Below are 20,145 nucleotides of genomic sequence, written 5' to 3' on the forward strand. Positions count from 1 at the left end.
GGGACATCTCCCGTCTCTTATGGAACTTTAGGAGAGGACCCACAAGAACAAGGCGGGCGTATTTGTAGATGGCAAGTCCGAGCAAATCTACAACGACGTGGTTGCTCGGGTTGAAGACCGCCAGACCCAGCTGACCCAGCTGACCCAGCAGTCTACCGACAGATTACCCGTCACCTTATCCACACTTGAAGTGGATAAGATTTACGAGGAGGTAAATTTTCTAAAATTTTAATTTTTTATTATTCATTTAATTTAACTTTAAATTTTTACTAACAATATTTATTTTTTGTTTTTAAGGTTGTCCCTAAAAAAAAGAGACGGACGTTGGGGATTGGTTCCATCAACGATGTTCCAAGAGCGACATCGTCTTTTGGTCAGCGACGGAATGATGAAGTCACTGAGCTGCGTAACGAGTTGGCCGCGATAAAATCTGCATTCACAGCTCGTGTGGGTGGACTCGAGGGTTTCTTGGACTTTATAGCGGCCACAAATTCAGAATGGGAGACCATGTTGAGGAACATGCGACGACAAAATCCCTTTCCAGGCGAGGGACCATCCGACGACACACATGCCGAGGAGGATGTAGACAGGAGTGATGAATTCCTCCGGGCGATGCACGACTCTTAGTTCCTTTTTTTCGTGGTTGTATTATAAATTCAAAACTTATTTATATATAAAATATTTGCGTATTTATTTACGAGGAACGGTAGCGACATTCTTACGTGGACTGTCTACGTGGTCTTTACGACGATTTGTTTTCTTCGTTTTTACGACGAAATGGTTTCTTCGCTATTTTACGATAAATTAGCGAGGAAATATGCGTTATGACGAACGTATAACGACGAAACCCGTTTCCTCGCTAATTCCTCGTAAACCTTCTTTTACGACGAACTCACGAAGAAAACCGCTGTCGTTAAACTTATGTTTTCTTGTAGTGACTGGTGATGAAGAAAGCGATCAACAGGCTGTTTTCTGCTCATTGGGTCTATCATACCAGTCTATTAAAAATGCTCAAATCCGTAATCATTTTAAAATGAGCTCTGAAATGACAGGAAGTCTTATAAACAAAATAAGCTTGTGGTCGGGTGCCTACGGAATTTTGAAAAAGAATGACATCATTCTTGCCATTGATGGTGTTCCAATCCTTGTTCAAAAATGCGGGCGCCTAGCCGATTAATCGGCCGACTAGGCGCTCCGCGCAACCCCACCGCCCCGGCTATGACCAAACCGGTGCAGTAAATCGGACTACCATTTAATCGGTCAAAAACCGACTAATCGGTCAATTAATCGGTTAAAATCCGATTAATCGGTTTTGAAATCCGATTATTATTAAAGAAAAGTTTGGACTTTCTTTTTAAAGTTTGGTCCATGTTAGAAGCCCACTTAACAAATTAAAACTAAGACCTTAACATGTATTTATAACTGACCTGAAGACTTCTCCTACTCCTATATTACCGATGTGGGACAAGTTAAATGATCTTTTAAAACGTTGTTCCTAAATCGCGCTAATTTAAATGGAAAAAAAAACACACACTGCATATTATTCAAACCCATCACCTCTAGCACCTAACAATTCCAACCGAACCACTGTACTACGATGTTTTTACATGCATAATTCACATATATTTATATATATATTTTTTTTTATAATTAAAAATAATAAAAAACTAATCCCCGCGTATATCCCGCTTAATCCCCGATTTTTTGGTAACTCGCTAGGCCCGGACTCACCGCCCGACTAGCGCCTAGCGTAGTTTCGAAGATGGGTTCCAATAGCAAATGATGCGACAGGTCATTATATCAAATTCCTTTTTTTTGTATATATTGTTTAATGTTTGTTTACTTATCAAGTGAGTTTATGTTTGATGCAGTTCCTTTTTGGGAAAATGAGCGAATAAGTTTTTATTATTTGATTTCGATGAAGAAACCAGGCGAAACTAGCATGATCAAAGTTTTGCGAAGGGGAAAAGAACATGAGTACAACATCAATCTAAAGCCCGTAAGACAAGTCTCTTTCTAAAACTATTAATTGGTTCTTTGGTTTACATGTTGTTTTGAGGTACTTTCTTCACTGCAGGTGAAACCACATGTTAGAGTGCAACAGTATTATAAACGTCCAAGTTATTACATATTCGGTGGTTTTGTTTTTGTTCCAAATCATAATTTGAGCGAATCTGAAGAGCAGCATGTCATTATCTCTGAGGTTTGTTTTGAATTTTGAGTTTAATAGAAAGAATGATAATGTTATATTATTTGCTAACTAGTATTATTAACAAACATTATGTCGAGTTTTAACAAACATTATGTCTTTTATTCATAACTTAGATACTGGAAGATGACATCAACCAAGGATACGAAAGTTTCAAAGATTTGCAGGTTATCAATTCTTGATATTCTCAAGGCTTGTGCAGTGTTTTTGATAAAATCTAACAATGTTTTTTTTTTTTTTGCAGGTGGAGAAAGTGAACAAAGTAAAGGTAAAGAATCTAAGGCATCTATTTGAGCTCATAGAAGAAAATGGCACTCAAAATTTGAGCATTGATTTGGAAGATGACAAGGTTTTAGTCCTCAACTATGAATCTGCTAAAAAGGCAGATTCTATTATCTTGAAACGTCACAACATAACATCTGCCATATCTAATGATCTAACTCGGCCCAGTAACTAGTTCTGCTCAATGATACTAGGTTTGAAATTTTGCTGCTTTCTACTTGTATGTCCTCCTCTCGACTTTCAAAGATAATAATATTGACCTTCCTGTTCGGAGCTGTAGTCTTCCTTTTCTGCTTTATCCCATGCACGTTCAAAGATGCTAGAGGATTGGTTACGGCTTGTCCGATGATGATCAAATTTACAAAATTGTTAGGATTCAAATTAATAAAACTAAAATACAAAGCAAACAAGTTCCAGCACACACATGTTAGATAGGCGATAGGCTTAAATAGTGATTTTGTCTTGTAAGCGTAAGATTACATTTCTTTTTCTTTTTTTTATGATATGACTGTAGCCAAGGATACAACTTGTGCGTATATATAACAGTTATCAAATATGTTTGACACATTTCACATCTCTTCAGTACCAAACCTTTAAGCAAAAGCAAAACTAATAAAATGATTACAAAATGTAAAAAAATTCCCTATGCAACTCGGACCAATCATCTTCTTGATAGAATCGACTTTTTAGAGTTAACGTTGAACAGAATCAGTTGTTTGTCAAAAGCCTTCCTTCTCCATAAAAGTATCCATATTTGAATTTCGTTCATATTTAACCATCTGGTATTTGATATTCATTTTAAACTAAAAATTTGAATGCATTGGATCCTTCTTGTTTCCTGAGCATCTCAAATATGGAGATGCAGATAATACCTTCCTATGCTGCTTTTATATACAAAGCAAGCAAGAAGCAAAAATTTACACGTCAGCCAATACTTTTATTTAGAGTCTTGTGAGCATCCGTAGGACAGTCTTCATCTTTGGCCTTGCCCCAGGAGAGATGTTTATGCAGGCAAGTGCAATGCTGAGGGCACGGATCATCTGCTTTGTTGCTACAGGTGATGATTTGCTCACTCTTAGGTCAAGAATGTTGTTGCGCTGCTCTTGTTGGCTCTGCACCCACTTGGACAACTCTCGTCCTTCGCTGACCGCTGGCTTTCCGGTTAATAACTCCAGAAGAATCACCCCAAAGCTGTAGACATTCCCAGCCATTGTCACCCTCATCGTGTAAGCATACTCTGATGATGATGAAGATCAAAAAGTTAAAAAAAAGATTAAGAGAGCTTCATTTGTTTCTCTCAGACAAAGCTTTTTGTAGTATTATATGGCTCACCCGGTGGAATGTAGCCGATGGTGCCTGCAACTGTGGAGAGGCTGCTATTGCTTCTGGAAGGGTCGATTACCTTGAACAGTTCAATGTCCGCTACTAGCGGCTCAGTGAGCGACTTGAGCATTATTTTTTTACTAGAGAGATCTGGTACAAGGATTGGATCACGCGCGTTGGAGTTGGATCCATGCAAGTAGCAGATTCCCTGAGCTATGCCAACTGCTATACTGTACCTGCTCGTCCAATCAACCACATCGCTGGGATGGTTGTGCAGAACATCGTAAAGGGAGTGAGTGTGAGCAAATTCGTAGAAGAGCAAGACTCCCTGTGAATAGAGGACATAAGCCAGTGGAACCATTACGTTTGAGTGGTGCAGCTTGCCCAACATCTCTAGGTCTAGCTCTAGTTGCTCGCTGCTGGCTTGCTGGAAAAGCCTTTCTCTTGTGTTGAGCTTTTTGATGAAGTAACTTGAACCAGAGGGCATGACCACTCTGTAGTAACTCCAGAACATTGTCTGGAACAGAGCATTCTCTGGATGAGCAACAGCCTCCACAGCTTTGGCGAAGTTGATGTTTGATTTGTGTAGAGAGTTTGAAGTGAGGAGCTTGCCATGAATGACCTCGGGAAGAACAGTTGATCCTTCTTCCTCGTCGAGGTCGACTTGCATGTTGTTAACCCCATTGAAGCGCCTATAAAGTTTCAGAATAATAATCACTGCCACAAGAGCAGTTACTCCTATGGCGACAAGGGTCACGATCAGAACGAGTTGGCTCTTCCCTGATGGCCTGCCTGGGATAACGACTCCATGGTCAACGGTGGTGATCTCGGGGTTTCCAGTGACACTGATTGAAACATTATGGGTGAACTTTGGAATATTTCCAATAAGCTGGTTGTTGGATAGTACCAGCTGTCTAAGGGATATTAAGCTGGTCAGAAAACCAGGGATCTCCCCTGAGAATTTGTTATTTGAAAGATCAAGAACTTCCAAGCGGTCGAGTTGAGACAATGTAGAAGGGATTGGTCCTTGGAACATGTTAGTGCTGAGATTTAAGCAAATCTGCAGCTTTGGCGGCATTATTGGAATCCTCCCTCTAAGCTGGTTTTGACCGAGCTGGAGTTCTAACAGACTACTCAGATCTCCAATGCTGTCAGGTATAGTACCACTTAGACTATTCCCTTGCAACTTCATGTTGGTAAGCTCAGTTAGGTTCGAAAGAGAGGACGGTATAGATCCACTCAGAGAATTCCAGCTGAGGTCAAGAATCAAGAGTTTACTTAACGATCCTATCTCATCTGGGATTTCTCCGGTAAGCTTGTTCTGCTCAAGTTTCAACACTTGAAGCGAGGTGATGTTTCCAAGCGAAGGAGGTAAGATCCCAACGAACTGGTTCATTTCCAAGTTAAGGAGATTCAAACTCACAAGGTTTCCAAATGCAGGAGGTATGTGGCCAGTTAATCCGTTGTTGTCCATCTCCAGATAGGTCAGGTTCTGCAGCGATTCAAATGCAGCTGAAGACACTGACCCTATTAGCTTATTGCTTCCTAGCCTCAGCCTAACTAGGCTATGCGAAATGCTTTGCGGTAACCATCCAACTAACTGATTCGATGACAAATCCACAGAGACGAGTTTAGGCTGCTGCGACAAAAGATCATCTGGAATGGACCCGTTTAGAAGGTTGAAACTCAGGTCCAAGTTCTCGAGGTGTTTCGTGATCCCTGATGGAATTGCTCCTGTGAATCCGTTACGATTGGCTGCGAATCTGCTCAAGGTTTGGATTCTTGAAAGTGACTCTGGGATTGCCCCTTTAAGATTGTTGTTGGAAAGAAGCAAAGTTTCTAACTTGGAGAGGTTTCCCAACGAGCTAGGGAGTGACCCATCAAGCTGATTATCACTGAGATCAACCAACCTTAGCTCTTGATAATCATCGATGCCCTCGGGGATACTACCGCTCAATAAATTATCTGAGACCTCGAGATTCACCACACTTTTGGCCAAATTGGTCGGAACTGAACCAGCTAGCTTGTTGAAGCTGAGGGACAGATTTTTCAACTGAACCAAAGCATCAAAACCATAGTCTTCAATGTTCCCACTCAACCTATTGTGAGAGATATCAAGAACCTCTAATTTGGAGAAGTTGCGGAAACCACGAAAAGAAGAAACTTGGTTCCCGCTGAAGTTCAGCTGCTTCAACCCAACTAGTGTTCGGCAATTTGTCATGAACCCGTCCGGGATTGAGCTCAAGCTGTTGTTAGAGACATCAAGAGACTCCAGTGTCTGGATTTGGCAAACAAGTGGTAGAAATGAAGAATTGGAGAGATCGAAGCCAGAGAGAGACAAGCTTATCACAGAGCTACTGTCTGGTCGGCTGCAATCAACACCTTCCCATGAACATGGATTCCTTTCAGAACCAGGAAAATTCCAGTCTGGGATACTAAGGAATCTAGAGAGTTCGATCATTGTGTTTGTCTGGGTTGAAGAAAGCTCCGGGAAACATACATGGAAACAAGACAGGAAGATGAAAAAGAAGAGACAGAACATGGACTTGCCTGGTTCTGGTGGAACTTGTATCTTCTTCATCTTTTTTGACGCCAGTGATCCTATTCTTTTTCGGGAAAAAGATAGAAAAGGTTGATGAAAAGATTAACAGAACACTGAGGAAAAAAAAAAAAGTGTGGGGGAAAATGGTGTGGAAACTGTTACAGTGGCGTGTTGATTGGGTTGAAGACTTGAAGGACGTTGACTGATGTGTATTTTATGACACAAAAGACTTTTTAACAAGTCTTTTTGTTCTCGTGTTCTGCCACCAGCTCCTATCACTGTTTGGTTCTCATTTGTTGACCATTTCAGTTTATTTATTACTTTCTACAGGGAACTTGGACAACTCAAATCATTTGATCATCTAGTGAAAAAAATTAAGCAAGTGCTTCAAGTTTTAACTGTATTATACATCGACTGTAATAGGCTATTTCTCTACTTGTTTTTGGGTTTCAATGTGACGCGTCAAAACTAATTTTTGGTGTACTGTTTACTCATGGCTAGTTAATTTTAAATTGATGCTATCCTATTTAGTATTTAGGTTACTGAGATAAGTGATGTTCGTTTGGTTGACGCAGCTACCTACGGCTGCGTCGGCGTCAATTTTTTTGATAAACTCTTGTTCGTTTCATCGACGCCGGTACTGCGTCTGCGTCTGCGTCTAAACGTTGCGTCCTCGCGTCGATCGCCGAAAAAATCTGCGTCTGCGATTAAAACTCGGCGGCTGATGTTTATTTTACGCATTTGCCCTTACTATATTTCGTTATTTACAATAAAACCTAACCCTAATTTTTCCAAAAGACGCAGCTTTCTCCATTGACGCAGTGTTTCTCCATCTCATCTCCATCTCCATCTCCGACGACTTTTGAGCTCTCTCATCTCCATCTCCGACGACTTTTGAGCTCTCTCATCTCATCTCCATCTCCGACGACTTTGGAGCTCTCTCATCTCCATCTCCAATTTTTGAGCTCTCTCATCTCATCCCCATCTCCGACGCAGACCTCGAGATCTTTCTTCTCCGACGACGCTAATCACGGGCTCGAAAATTCTCTCACTCGAGCTCTCTCTCTAACGTCATCGATCTCAAGCTCTCTCCATCTCTCTTGTCTCAGCCTCTGTCTCGAGTCTTCAGGTATGATGTTTGATGGGTTTTGTAGTCTCAGCCAATCAATCGTAGTGTTGGGTTTTGTTCATGTCTGGGTTCGTGAATTCCTCTTACACAAAGCTTATGTCTTTGTTGGGTTTTGCTAGGTAAGCTTATGTCTCATCGTTAACCCAAGCCCTTTCCTGTTTTCGAGATCTCTCTTCTCCGACGACGCTAATCACGGGCTCGAAGATTCTCTCACTCGAGCTCTCTCTCTATCGTCATCGATCTCAGGCTCTCTCCATCTCTCTTGTCTCAGCCTTCTTTCTCGAGTCTTCAGGTATGATGTTTGATGGGTTTTGTAGTCTCAGCCAATCAATCGTAGTGTTGGGTTTTGTTCATGTCTGGGTTCTTGAGTTCCCCTTACACAAAGCTTATGCCTTTGTTGGGTTTTGCTAGGTAAGCCTCGTCTCAAGCTTCGTCTCTCATCGTTAATCACCTTATTGTGTCGCTTCAAGTCTTCATCACCAATTCACCAAGCTTCTCTCACTCAAGCTCTCTCAAGCTCACTCTGTTTCTGGTAAGTTATCAACAACGCAAGTGGCTTTGATATAATTCATGATGGGTTTGTTGCTGTTGCTATATGTCTCGTTTTGAACCAATGTCTTTGAACAGCAGTCACTGGATACTTGTTTACCAGGGTATCAACTAGCTAACGTGAACGAACAATCATAGACGCAACTCGCCTGCTTCATTGCCTAGTGAAACCACTCGACAGTGGACAGAACCGAAGCAGATTTTACAATCAAAGCCTTAGTTTGATTCACTCATCGATCTCAGGCTCTCTCCATCTCTCTTGTCTCAGCCTCTGCCTCTGTCTCGAGTCTTCAGGTATGATGTTTGATTGGTTTTGTAGTCTCAGCCAATCAATCGTAGTGTTGGGTTTGTTGCTGTTGCTATATGTCTCGTTTTGAACCAATGTCTTTGAACAGCAGTCACTGGATACTTGTTTACCAGGGTATCAACTAGCTGTTCATTGCTTATTCTTTCTGCTTTTTTTTTGCAGGTCTCAGGCTCGCAAGCTCACTCTCTCGATGGCAATAGATGTAAGCTCAGACCCTTTCTTGTTTGCATTTATGTATAGAAATGTCTTTAGGTTGTATGGAACTTGAGTTTATGTGTATAGAACTGTGTTTAGGTTGTATGGAACTTGAGTTTATGAGTTTATAAATGGAACTTGTTGTATGTGTTTTGCTTTAGACTTGGAAACCTGAGGAAACTAGATATTTTTTCGAACTCTATGATATGGCTGGTATATCAATGAATAAAGTGGGGAAAGCCAGAAGAGAGAAGAAAAGGAAATAAGGCTGGTATATCAATGAATAAAGTGGGGAAAGCAAACATTATGGAGGCGTTTGAACAGCGGTTTAAGAAGAATTTACCTGATTGGAAGCCCTACAAGAGCAAGTACGACACCACTAGGAAGAAATACATCAAGATTAAGACGCTGACTCAAAACAGGACAGAGCTTGGGTTTGATGACATGGGAAGGATTGACATGTCAGATGATTGGTGGAGTGAACGCGAAAGGGTCAGTTTCACATTATTCTCTCTTCAGTTTCACATTTTATTATATAGCATAATGATGATAAGCAGCTTATATTACATGTTTTTTCTCTGTTAATGACATTGCTATCACTAACTTACTCTTTCTTTTTTGCTGTATAGGAGAGTCCAGGGATTAGGAGATCTGTATGCAAAGAGATTAGTAACATGGATGTTTGAAGCAGAATTTGGTGGTGTAGTAGTAACTGGAGCTGAAGGATGGAGCGCTCAACATGGAGAAGCCAGTTTGAACTCTAGAGTGGGTGAAGATGATCGTGATGATGAAGCTGATTCTCAGCCAGCAGCAGAAACTCAAGCATTGGAGACAGAAACACAGCCACAAGCCCCACGCCAAACTCAGCCATCGACTCAGAATCATTTTGGAAGTTCAAGAGCAAAAAGAAGGCGTAAGGAGAAAGACATGGTTGTAGAAGCTTGTGTGAAACGGACTGAAGCTCTTGAGGTGAAGAACAAAATAGCGGAACTGATGTTGGAGCGTCAAGAAGCTTTTAGTATTGAGAATGTGTTGGAGATATTGTATGCTTTGCCTGAAGTGAGAGAGTGGTCTCCACTATATGAAGCAGCAATGGAAATTCTCATAGATAATGAAGGGAACCGAAGAGCCTTTGTAACAATGAAGACAGATGAAGCTAAGATTAGGTTTCTGGAGCTTAGGACTAAGATAAAACGCGATGATGACTAGTATGGAATCTAGGATTAGTCTTCTTTTGTGATCTTGATGGAACTAGTATGGAGCTTAGGACTAGTCTTATTTGTGATCTTGTTGGAACTACTATGGAGTTTAGAATTAGTCATCTTTTGTGATCTTGCTGGTCTGATCTTTGTATGAGTCTTTTGTGATCTTGTTGGTTTGATCCTTGTATGAACTCTGCCTTTTGTGGCTTTATATATATGGCCTTTTTATGTTTCTTTACTTGCTGTATCCACATTTATAAATGTGTAAAACAGGTTGGTCTTAGGATGATTTTATTACAGGTCATGTTTCTGACGAAACAGGTTGGTCATTTATATTGTGTCTTGTTACTTGGTCATTTACTTGTGTCATTTATATTAGGTTGTGTCTTGTATTGCTTTCATTGATCTCTACATATTGTTTTGGTGCTGATAATAATCTTATACATTGTTTTGTAGATGCTTGAAAGATGGATATTGCAAGATGAAGATGGAGATTATGATGATGAACTTGGTTTGTTTGATGCGCCTATTACTGAGAGATTGAGTCATAGAACAGATAGAGGAGCAGGATGGCGACATGTTCAACAACTTATGTATGAATCTGATCAGCAGTGTTATGACATTCTTCGCATGAATCAAAGGACGTTTGAAGCTTTGTGCAAGATGCTAGGTGAGCGATATGGATTGAAAGAGACTCACCATGTCTACCTTGAGGAATCTGTTGCGATGTTTCTCGAGACTGTTGGTCAAGATAAGACGAAGCGGGATATTGCTGCAAGGTATCAAAGATCAGTGGATACGGTCCAAAGGAAGCTTGATGAAGTTTTGAGTGCTCTTCTCAAGTTTGCGGAGGATACACTAAGACCACAGGAAGGCGAGTTTGGAAGAGTAAGTCCTGTTTTGAGAAATGATGATCGGTATTGGCCTCATTTCAGAGATTGTATCGGAGCACTTGATGGAACGCATGTCCCAGTTCGCCCTCCAAGTCAAAATGCAGAAGCATACAGAGGCAGTGATTGAGAGGACATTTGGAGTATGGAAAGCAAAATGGAGAATTTTGGATCGTAAGCATCCAAAGTATGGTCTGGTCAAGTGGATTAAGCTGGTGACAGCGACGATGGCGCTACACAACTTCATAGGTGATTCACATCGGGAAGATCATGATTTTGTACAGTGGCAAAGTGGTGATGGTGGAGAAGGAGAAGAAGCTGATAGTGACGGTGATGAAGAAGAAGAAGAAGAAGATGATGATGATGATGGTGGTGGTGGTGGACATATTGTATATGAGCCAGCCGGTGATAGAGCGATGGAAGCTTTGCATGATAACATCACAAATGAATATGGTAGAGGTCGTTTACCGTTTTAAATGTTTTTTTTTTTGCTTATAACTTTTTGATGATCATTTATATGTGATATTTATTTAAGACTTAATGTTTTTTCTTTTATAATCAACTTAATGTATTATTTAGCTTTTGTTTAGTGATAAATATTTTGAAGTATTATTTTTGTTTTAACTTAGCTTATAATTAATGATAATGATAAAAAAAATATTTTTATATTCGTATATTTGACCAAAAATTTATATACCAAGTAAACATAATATTTTAATGGATGTAAATATATTTAAATTACATTTTTTTATTTAAAATACAATTTTACAAAAAATTTAAAATAAAATATGAAGAAATAAAAATGGTCGCAACGTCTATCAAACGTATAACCCAAAAATCTGTTTCCTGCATCGGCGTCAGCGTCAATCTCCTGCGTCTTCTAAACGAACAATATAATCTTTTATATTCTTCGAATATTCTAAGATTTATATTTAAATTAACTTTTAAAAATGAAACTAACAGAATTTTATAAGCTTTTGTTAACAAACCCCGTTATTTTATCCCTAATATCTATATTAAAATCATTAATAATGGAAAGAAAACTCTATAAATACTAACATGTCTCGAACACAACCATTCACCAAAGCTTGAAACAAAAAAAGGTAAAAGTAGTCTACATAATTAATCGTACATACATTCATTCATATACAAAACTAATGTTACTATATATTAAATAATTTTATGTCGAGACATCATGGCTGATCAAACAAGAACTCCTTTGCAAACACCAACTGTTCAGGTGATTCTCTTTTTTTCTTTAATTTTTATCGTTCATACATGTTATTGTTTTTACAAAACGTAGTTTTCTTCCCTATTGTTTAATTTTCATCTCAAGTATTCCATATTTTATTGTATTATTAGCATGATGATTATTTTTATGGTCACTTTGCATTTTTAGGTGATTCTCATATCTGACTTTTCTCTTTAACGTTCATGTAGTTTCTTTTTTTTTTTTACAAAACCATTTTTTCTTCCTTGTTTGATATTTCATTTTGCGTGTGTAGAGATAGCATGATTATTTTTATGGTCACTTTGGATTTTTTTAAGGAATTCCAATATCTAGTAGTATTCCGGCTCTACGCGCCGGATTCATATGTTTTATTCTCTAATGAGTTAACGATTATTTTTTTTGATCCATTTGATAAGGGTACGTGAGAGTAGTGTTACTTGTTTTGAAGTTGTTTAAGTCAAAGATGAATAATAGAAATGGTTTTCATAGACTAATGTAATAAAATTAGAATAAATAGATGATATTTTCACCAAAGTAAATATAGTTAAACTTAAAACATAAAATAAAGTCGATGTTCCAAAAAGAAACACGTAAAATTCATATGTTTGTTTTGTGATTATCTTTTTCGAACAAAATAAAAAATTCTTTTATCCTATTAAAGTACTAACAATCCTCGCGTGTTTTGTCCATGTCATGGATGTAGCATCTGTTAGGGGTTTTATTGTGGACGTATAAGTTAAATAATTTGTCATCAAAATGATATTAAATCTAGTAAGTCAATTCTTAATCATGGTCTAGCATTGCTCTTAGCGTCAGTGAACTATCTCCGGCTTCCATGCACGGATCTAACCGGTGTTCCCGAAGTTACTCTGAGGCAGCCGCCCCTGACTGTCAAGTTGTCCATTGCGATGAGTTTGAAGTTGCGTTTCAAGTAGTAGCTCTGGATCACTGACCGGCGGTTCTACCGGTTGAGAACTCTCTCGGCGGAATGTTTATTGTATATTTTTTTGTTGGGTTAAAATACTATTTTACTATATATTTGGAATAATAATGTTTAATCGTCAAATTTATCTCTCTTAAATAAATAACACTTACAATTTTAGAAATATATTTTAATATCTCTATTATTTTAATATATTATAATTTTTCCTTATCATATAAAAATGATAAATAACTTAATGTGTGGGGTATATGTTAGGTGGTAAACTATATGATAAGGGTTGTTTCCATATCTGAGAGTGTCCACATAAATATGTTTGCTTCACTACTGGGGTATCCACATAGGATTCCAACTCACTAATTCAGATCTTCTCAGCGTGACACCTGTCCATTTATACTATACGATGCGTTTCATTTTAAAAAAAATGGGTTACGGTTTTATGTGGGCTTTACGTTTACTCTAAGGACCCATCTCGATAGTGAGAATCCCTAAACGTCGATTTTGATTCTAGCATTCACCACATTCTCGAGAGATTGAGCCGCCGACATTGACGTGATGAATCTGTTGGTAGTTGTCTCACGTCGTTTGATCTTCTTCCTCACTGATCGAAACGTTCACGGTAAGAGACGCATAGCCTTAAACCCCTTCTTAATCGAGCCACTACGATCTTATTTAATGTGAACTTCTCTTATGTGAGATGGTGTACCTGCAACTATAAAAGAAAGTTAGACATCCTCTTCTCAAAATCATATTTTCAATTTGATTTACGAAATAAACTTGCTCTAAGAGAAATGGCTAATATCAAAGTTCTTCTCTTACCTTATTAGTCTCAGCAACCTCCTTGCCATGCCACCCCACGACTTCTCCTGTCATCTATATCGCAGGTCAGATTGATCTCCGGTGGTCCAACCGCGATTGCATCCCTCCATGGTCGTGTTTAAGCTTCTCCGCGGCGTGAGTCGTGTTCCTCTTTTCACCGCCGCGACCTTCTAATCTCACATCCAACAGCCATCTCAGCTCGCACAGTCGTCGATGTCACCTACAATTGCAGAGGATCTCAAACCGCCATCAACAGGCGACGAGCCTAATCCCAGAGTTTGAGATCGGCCGATATAGGTGTAGAAGACCCTCGATCTGATAAATAACTTAAGTTACATCTATTTGTAGTTTGGTCCTTTTTCTTTTGTTTCTTTTTGAATTTAGTCTCACCTAACCAAAGGACAACTCCAACCGTTTATATGCAATTAAACACATTAACCTTTTCTTATTTTTTTTTTGTCGAGATGATGATGTTCCAAGCCCATATTGTTTACAGATATGTATATGTATATGTATATGTATATGTATAAATAGAAATGATAGTTTCATAGTATCTATATATCTATTTCAAAATATTTACAGTTATAACGAATAAGTTATTTATTTTATGTCATGTATATCATTAGTTTTAAGAAAGAAAAAAAATAATCATGAAACAAATATATAATGGAGAGCGGAAATAATTTTATTCTACTAATTCCAATATTATAATTTTATGAAAATCTATTCACCTATTGTTATAGTTATAATTATATTTTTTTTAAAAATATAGTAAAATAAATAATTATAATAAATTAAACATTAAAACAATTTTATACTATTAATTTATTTATTCGCCCGTCCGTAGGGCGGGTTTACCCTAGTAAATTATAATATCTATTAGTTTATAAAAAATCAGTTTTAGAATTTTATAGATTTTATATGTTTTGAATTATATTTTTATGCAAAAAGAGTTTTTAAAAGTATGTTTATTAATTAAATTTTACAAATTCAAATTTCATGTTATTTTATTCGACCATTTGATGTATTGAAATTATGTAGCTTAAATGCAGATGCAGTTTTACATGGAAAGTAAAAAAATAACATCAAAATATGTTGAGGTTTTTAGTAAAACGAAAAATGAACTACTTTGTGAAAACAAATAATCAAATATTTTGTTTATATTTATGTAAATTTTGTATACATTATTTATTAATTTATGTTTATATTGTGAACATATATTTATAAGAGTTTTTTTCGAAAAATATATTTATTTTACTGAATTTAGTCATATTTTACCCTGATCTAATTCTAAACCAAAAAAAAAATTAATTTTTTTTATGTTGGTAATTTATCGAATATTAAGTTTTAATGTTTTTACAATATTGTTAGTAGTGTAATGTTGGTAGTTCTTTTATTAGTGTTATTTTATAAACAAAAAAAAATTATTAATTTTTTTATGTTGGTAATTTATCGAATATTAAGTTTTAATTTTTTTTACAATATTGTTAGTAGTGTAATGTTGGTAATTCTTTTATGAGTGTTATTTTTGATGTAGAGTTTCCTACTTTTGTTGAATCTATTGTTGATGTTATCGTCTATCCTGTTTGCAATTATGTGACTTTTGAGGGGGAGTCGTTGACCATCAAGCTTTGACACCCGGCCAGCTGCTCTTGAACCATTTCAGTTTCATTAATCTATTTATGAACAATTTGTCAGAAATTCTTTTATACTAATTGTATGGATGATAATTCGTAATGTTGAGAAATATATTCTTATTAGAAAAAGTAATGTTGAGGAATAGATACCAGTTAAGTAAGAACATGTCAGAATTAGTTGAATTTGATCTATAAAAACATTTTGGAAGACGTTTGTGTTGGACCTATACATATTGGTGGAATACCTACATAGACTCTAGCTAGATATTAGAAGATAGCTCAAGCTAAGGGTGATTCTTTATGAGGTGTGTGTTGGTTTGCTGTGTGCCTCTACTGTTTCAGATGATTACAGACAAAACTCCAACGTAATGCCAAAGTTGTATTAGGCTTCTACAACAAAATTCCACTTTTATGTTTTTTCTTTTCATAAGCTTAAAGCCATCCAGATCCGCATATATATATATATATATATATATAATCCAAATGTAAACTTATATGCACCTGAAAAGGTTGTTTCTAAGTAGGTCTATAGCAACTCTGCTTGGTGTTTACGTTGAAGCCACCGTAAAAGAATGAGTATTCCATGGACACCACCAATATCTCGGAAAGTAGAGTTGCGATCCCGTAGAACACACTTATGCAAACAGTAGGGCCTCTGAACATTGGTTCAATGTTGTTATTTTAGTATACATAAAACAACCATGAGATCCACTACTTATAACATAATTTTCCAAGCACAGAAGCTTTAACATACCGTTCTAACCGCATGTTGGCCATAATACGCTGAATAGTCCGTGTTTCATTACTGTAGGTGGTTTTGAACATCATTACTTCACCAAAAATATCTAATATGAAAGCATGAATTCGTAAAACATTACAAACCTTTGTGGGAGCTAGAATGCAACGTTGAGGATCTCACCTTTGAACCGATTTTGGGGCTTTTGTTGTGGATTGATCCCATACTAATTTGGGATTACACCATCTGCAAGTAACTGCAACCACACCACATAACTGGCTAATCAACATAGTTCATGATCAAAATGCAAAACAGAGATGTACATGTACCATTGAAGTTTCAGAAAATGGAAGAGAGACTTCAGTTTTTGTATTCAGTTCATACATGAACAACTTTGAAGAGTTCGTGTAGTCCTTTCAAGTTGAGATAAGAATTATGTAACAGGTCGTACCTGGCATTGACAAAACGTTGCACGATATTCAGAACATAGCATTTAATTCCAACTATCAGTGCCATAAAAAACTGATGCAGAAAATAAGGATGAAAACTTGACAAGCATTGACACTTACTCTTTTCTTTCGTTGTAGAGTTCCTTTTCGAGTTTTCGCCACCGGACACATCAAAAGTAATCCTTCACTACCACAAGGTAATCCAGCAGCAATCCGGCCAACGTCAATGTTTGACTTCCCAAGGGCCTTTGCTTGATCATAGGGACGGATTACATCATAAGCGCTAGGCTCAGTGGGATTCTCGTCTTCATCTTTCGCAAGTAGCCTCACTTGTTCAGTCACCTTTTAAAGCTAATTTTACCTATTTATTTAGAAAGTAAACAGACAATTAACATTATATATTTTGTGCTAGAGAAACGGTCCTTTGGTCGAGCCAATGCATTTAATCAAGTTCACAAACTGGCCTGATAAGTATGTGTTTGTGTTCGCTAGTAACATCATCTCATCATAATTGCGGAACATGAAAGCCTCTGTTGGGATGAATGGTTTCTGTAATCTCCACCATGTTGGTATGTTGAGTGAATCAATTAGTCCTTGTCACATCGAATCCACTCAGCTCATACATCCCTCCCTCTCTTGAGGAGGTTTTGGAAGATGTTCAGGCGGTGGACGCTAATAGAGCTCTGGATCAGAGTAGATTGCATTCCATAAAACACAATCGCACATTAGCATCTATTTTGGAATAATGACCTTTTGAAAAAAACAGATTCAGTGAACATAACATACCTGCTTATCTACCAAAACCATATCAATCCCCATAAGCTCTCAACCTTTCTTTTAAGAACTTCCTTGCTTCCCGAAAAGGAGGAGACGGATCGATACAGTTTCCTTATACAGACCATCCTTCAACTCAGAAAAAGAGTTCAGATTCGCCATGAGTGTATAGCTTGCAGATTCTTAGGTATAATAAAGGACAGGGAGACGATTTGATGCACAGGGCCGTTGCTTGAACTCCATATATATAGTGGACGAAAATAGTTAAAAAGTGAAGGAAGCTGGAAGGATGAAAAAGCTGCGGATTGATGCGAATAAATGCCATCATTAATCTCTTACAATTAATCGATGAGGAGTGGAGGTTACTAAGATTAAGTGATTAACTCCATTAGTTGCGCACAAGTAAAGTTTGACAAAAGAGACGAAGTGACAAAAGGGTTTCGTTGGTGGGCCAACAATACAGCATAACCCCAATTAAAAGTCTTGGTATAAACGGTAACAGAGCCCATAATGGTATTCTGAAAGTTTTTTGAAACGAAAAAAGTTGTTCGTCGAAGACTTTTTGACTTGCCACGTGGCTTAAAACGCCCCATTCTCTTTGGTGACGTGGAAGGCCGTGCGTAGAGCATAAGCCTAATATATATATATATATATATATATATATATATAAAAGATTATAAACTCCGTGTCTGATGTTTATTTTTTATGTTTTAAAAATTTTATGTTTTTCCAAAAGTAATGGAAATACTATCATTATTAAAACTTTTTTGTATCACATGTTTAAAAACTTATTTAAACTACATAAATATTCACTCCTCTTTAAATAAATATTAATTATGTTTCTGTTTTTTTTTTGTAGGAACTAGTTATTTGTTACAACAAGAATCTCTTTAAAGTATTTATGTTATTGCTTGAGAGTGAATATTTGGATCCATACCGTGACAGAGTACTAATGAGAATTGATCGAGGTCGACAATGGCGCCATACAATGCAATTGATAAATGGACATGATCAAGAATGCTATGAAACTCGACGAATGCATCAATAAACTTTTTGACTATGGACTACGAGAATCTCGAGAATGTGGTCTAGAAGATGTTGTTGCAATGTTTCTTGAAACTGTTGCGCATGATGAAGTCCAACGAACAATCGCAACACATTATCAACGCAATCAAGAGACAGTGAATAGGAAGTTTCATGAAGTTTTGGATGCACTCGTTCGAATGTCTCAAGATATTATAAAGCCTGGAGAAAATAAACTTCGGCAAGTAAACACCACCCTCTCTTCTGATACAAGGTACTATCCTTTCTTCAGCGGTTGCATAGGAGCTCTTGATGGTACACATGTGTCAGTGCGCGTTGGATCTGACATAAAAGAAAAGTATTAGAATTTACGGAAGCAACATCCTACCATGAATGTGCTTGCGATATGTAACTTCAGAATGGAGTTTATATATACATATGTGGGGACACCAGGGAGAGCACATGATTCGAAGATATTGACATATTGTGCACATAACGAGATTTTTTTTCCAACTCACCCTGAAGGAAAATATTTTTCTCGCTGATTCAGGATACCCTAATAGGAGAGGATATCCTGCTCTGTACCGTCGAACTCAATATCATCCGCATCAATGGCGAGGAGGACAACCTACAAATGAGAATGAAATGTTTAACAAACATCATTCTTCGTTACGGTCTGTGATTGAGCGAACTTTCGGGGGTGTGGAAAGGAAAGTTTGCTATTATAAGAAATCCAGCGCGCTATAATCTTCAAACACAATGTAAGATTGTTGTTGCGACCGACAATGGCATTACATAACTTTATACGGAAATCTATTTTTTATAGTAAAGTTTTTTTATTTTTTTAATAAATTTTTTATTTTTTTTTAATAATTTTAATGCTAGTTCATATCTTGTAATATTTATATTATAACTAAATTAGAGTAAATACTTTATTTTAATAAAATTAAAAATATATTTTATTTTTGAGCTCTCGTTCACAGCTCAAGTTAACAGCTCACAGCTCACGGCCACAACTCACAGCTCTCCGCTCCTGCTTCAGCTGCTCCTCCCTGCTCCGATTTGCCAATCACGCACTAAATCTGCAGCCTCACTAAACCTATAACTGAAGAGGAATTTCAAGATGCGGTATTTGATATGCCCCCATCGTGCACCAGGACCAGATGGTTTTACTGCTAAGTTTGATCAACGGTTTTGTGAGGTTCTGAAACGAGAGATCATGAAAGAGATATTAGACTTCTTTGACAGAGGCGAGTTTAATAAACAACACAATCATACAAATTTATGCCTCATACCGAATATCTACCCTCCAACAGGAATGGCTGAGTTTAGACCAATTGCTCTTTGTAATGTGTCCTATAAATTCATCTCAAAAATACTGGTTAACAGATTGAAGAAGCATCTAAGTTCTATCATCTCTGAAAATCAGCAAGCATTCATCCCTGGCCGGATTATTACATATAATATTATAGTGGCGCATGAGATACTTCATTCCTTAAAGATCAGAAAGAGGCAATCCAAATATTATATGGCGGTAAAGACTGAAATAACGAAGGCTTATGATCGATTAGAGTGGAGTTTTTTGGAAGAGGTAATGAAGCAAATGGGATTTGATGTCAAATGGATACACTGAATCATGACTTGTATCAGTTTGGTGAGTTATTCAGTATTGATTAATGGCTCTTCTGAAGGCAATATCATACCATCAAGAGGAATAAGACAAGGTGATCCATTATCACCATATCTTTTCATTCTTTGTGCGAAGACTCTATCTCATTTGATGAACATAACTATGGAGGATCAATCTTTGTTGGGAGTTAAGTTGCATTATGAAAAAGCAGCAAATAAAATGAAAAAAAGATTTTCATTGGTTTTCATAGAAGAGGTTAAGTAGGCCAAAAAGAGAGG

The 20,145-nt window shown here is 37.3% G+C and overlaps 3 protein-coding genes and 1 long non-coding RNA gene across 5 annotated transcripts in view; 2 read left to right on the forward strand and 2 right to left on the reverse strand.

Moving 5' to 3' along the window:
• Nucleotides 1–2,666, forward strand: part of LOC106311263 (putative protease Do-like 12, mitochondrial) — a 9,245-nt gene extending 6,579 nt beyond the window's left edge. The window contains exons 5-10 of the mRNA XM_013748474.1: nt 936–1,135; nt 1,755–1,791; nt 1,872–1,999; nt 2,078–2,203; nt 2,326–2,376; nt 2,454–2,666. Coding sequence (XP_013603928.1) covers nt 936–1,135; nt 1,755–1,791; nt 1,872–1,999; nt 2,078–2,203; nt 2,326–2,376; nt 2,454–2,666 — 755 coding nt within the window. The remainder of the gene's footprint in view (nt 1–935; nt 1,136–1,754; nt 1,792–1,871; nt 2,000–2,077; nt 2,204–2,325; nt 2,377–2,453) is intronic.
• Nucleotides 2,667–3,218: 552 nt separating this feature from the next.
• LOC106312790 (leucine-rich repeat receptor-like tyrosine-protein kinase PXC3) lies at nt 3,219–6,538 on the reverse strand. Its single transcript, XM_013750441.1, has 2 exons — nt 3,824–6,538; nt 3,219–3,728 (listed from the first exon to the last, which is right to left on the reverse strand). Exons 1-2 carry the CDS (start codon nt 6,393–6,395, stop codon nt 3,433–3,435), a joined length of 2,868 nt encoding a protein of 955 aa, XP_013605895.1. The 5' UTR covers nt 6,396–6,538; the 3' UTR covers nt 3,219–3,432.
• A 2,929-nt stretch (nt 6,539–9,467) lies between these two features.
• On the forward strand, nt 9,468–10,758 carry LOC106308567. Its single transcript, XM_013745722.1, has 2 exons — nt 9,468–9,702; nt 10,195–10,758. Exon 2 carries the CDS (start codon nt 10,195–10,197, stop codon nt 10,756–10,758), a length of 564 nt encoding a protein of 187 aa, XP_013601176.1. The 5' UTR covers nt 9,468–9,702.
• A 4,440-nt stretch (nt 10,759–15,198) lies between these two features.
• Nucleotides 15,199–17,593, reverse strand: LOC106310139. Of its 2 annotated transcripts, none has more exons than XR_001263695.1 (6): nt 17,227–17,593; nt 16,561–17,123; nt 16,376–16,442; nt 16,138–16,247; nt 16,010–16,060; nt 15,199–15,910 (listed from the first exon to the last, which is right to left on the reverse strand). It is a non-coding gene; the product is annotated as an uncharacterized LOC106310139 (long non-coding RNA). The 2 variants fall into 2 exon arrangements; XR_001263694.1 differs by having other exon boundaries at nt 16,321–16,442.
• Between the last annotated feature and the right edge of the window lie 2,552 nt (nt 17,594–20,145).

This window comes from Brassica oleracea, chromosome C8, assembly GCF_000695525.1.
Source record: "Brassica oleracea var. oleracea cultivar TO1000 chromosome C8, BOL, whole genome shotgun sequence".
In the NCBI taxonomy this organism is placed as follows: Eukaryota; Viridiplantae; Streptophyta; class Magnoliopsida; order Brassicales; family Brassicaceae; genus Brassica; species Brassica oleracea.

What these genes read in the sequence shown, in the direction of transcription:
- LOC106312790 (XM_013750441.1), bottom strand. Translation starts at nt 6,395, where the DNA reads ATGAAGAAGATACAAGTTCCACCAGAACCAGGCAAGTCCATGTTCTGT. An exon ending in CATCGGCTACATTCCACCGG is followed by an intron (nt 3,729 to 3,823) that starts GTGAGCCATATA and finishes CATCATCATCAG; the next exon opens with AGTATGCTTACACGATGAGG.
- LOC106308567 (XM_013745722.1), top strand. Translation starts at nt 10,195, where the DNA reads ATGCTTGAAAGATGGATATTGCAAGATGAAGATGGAGATTATGATGAT.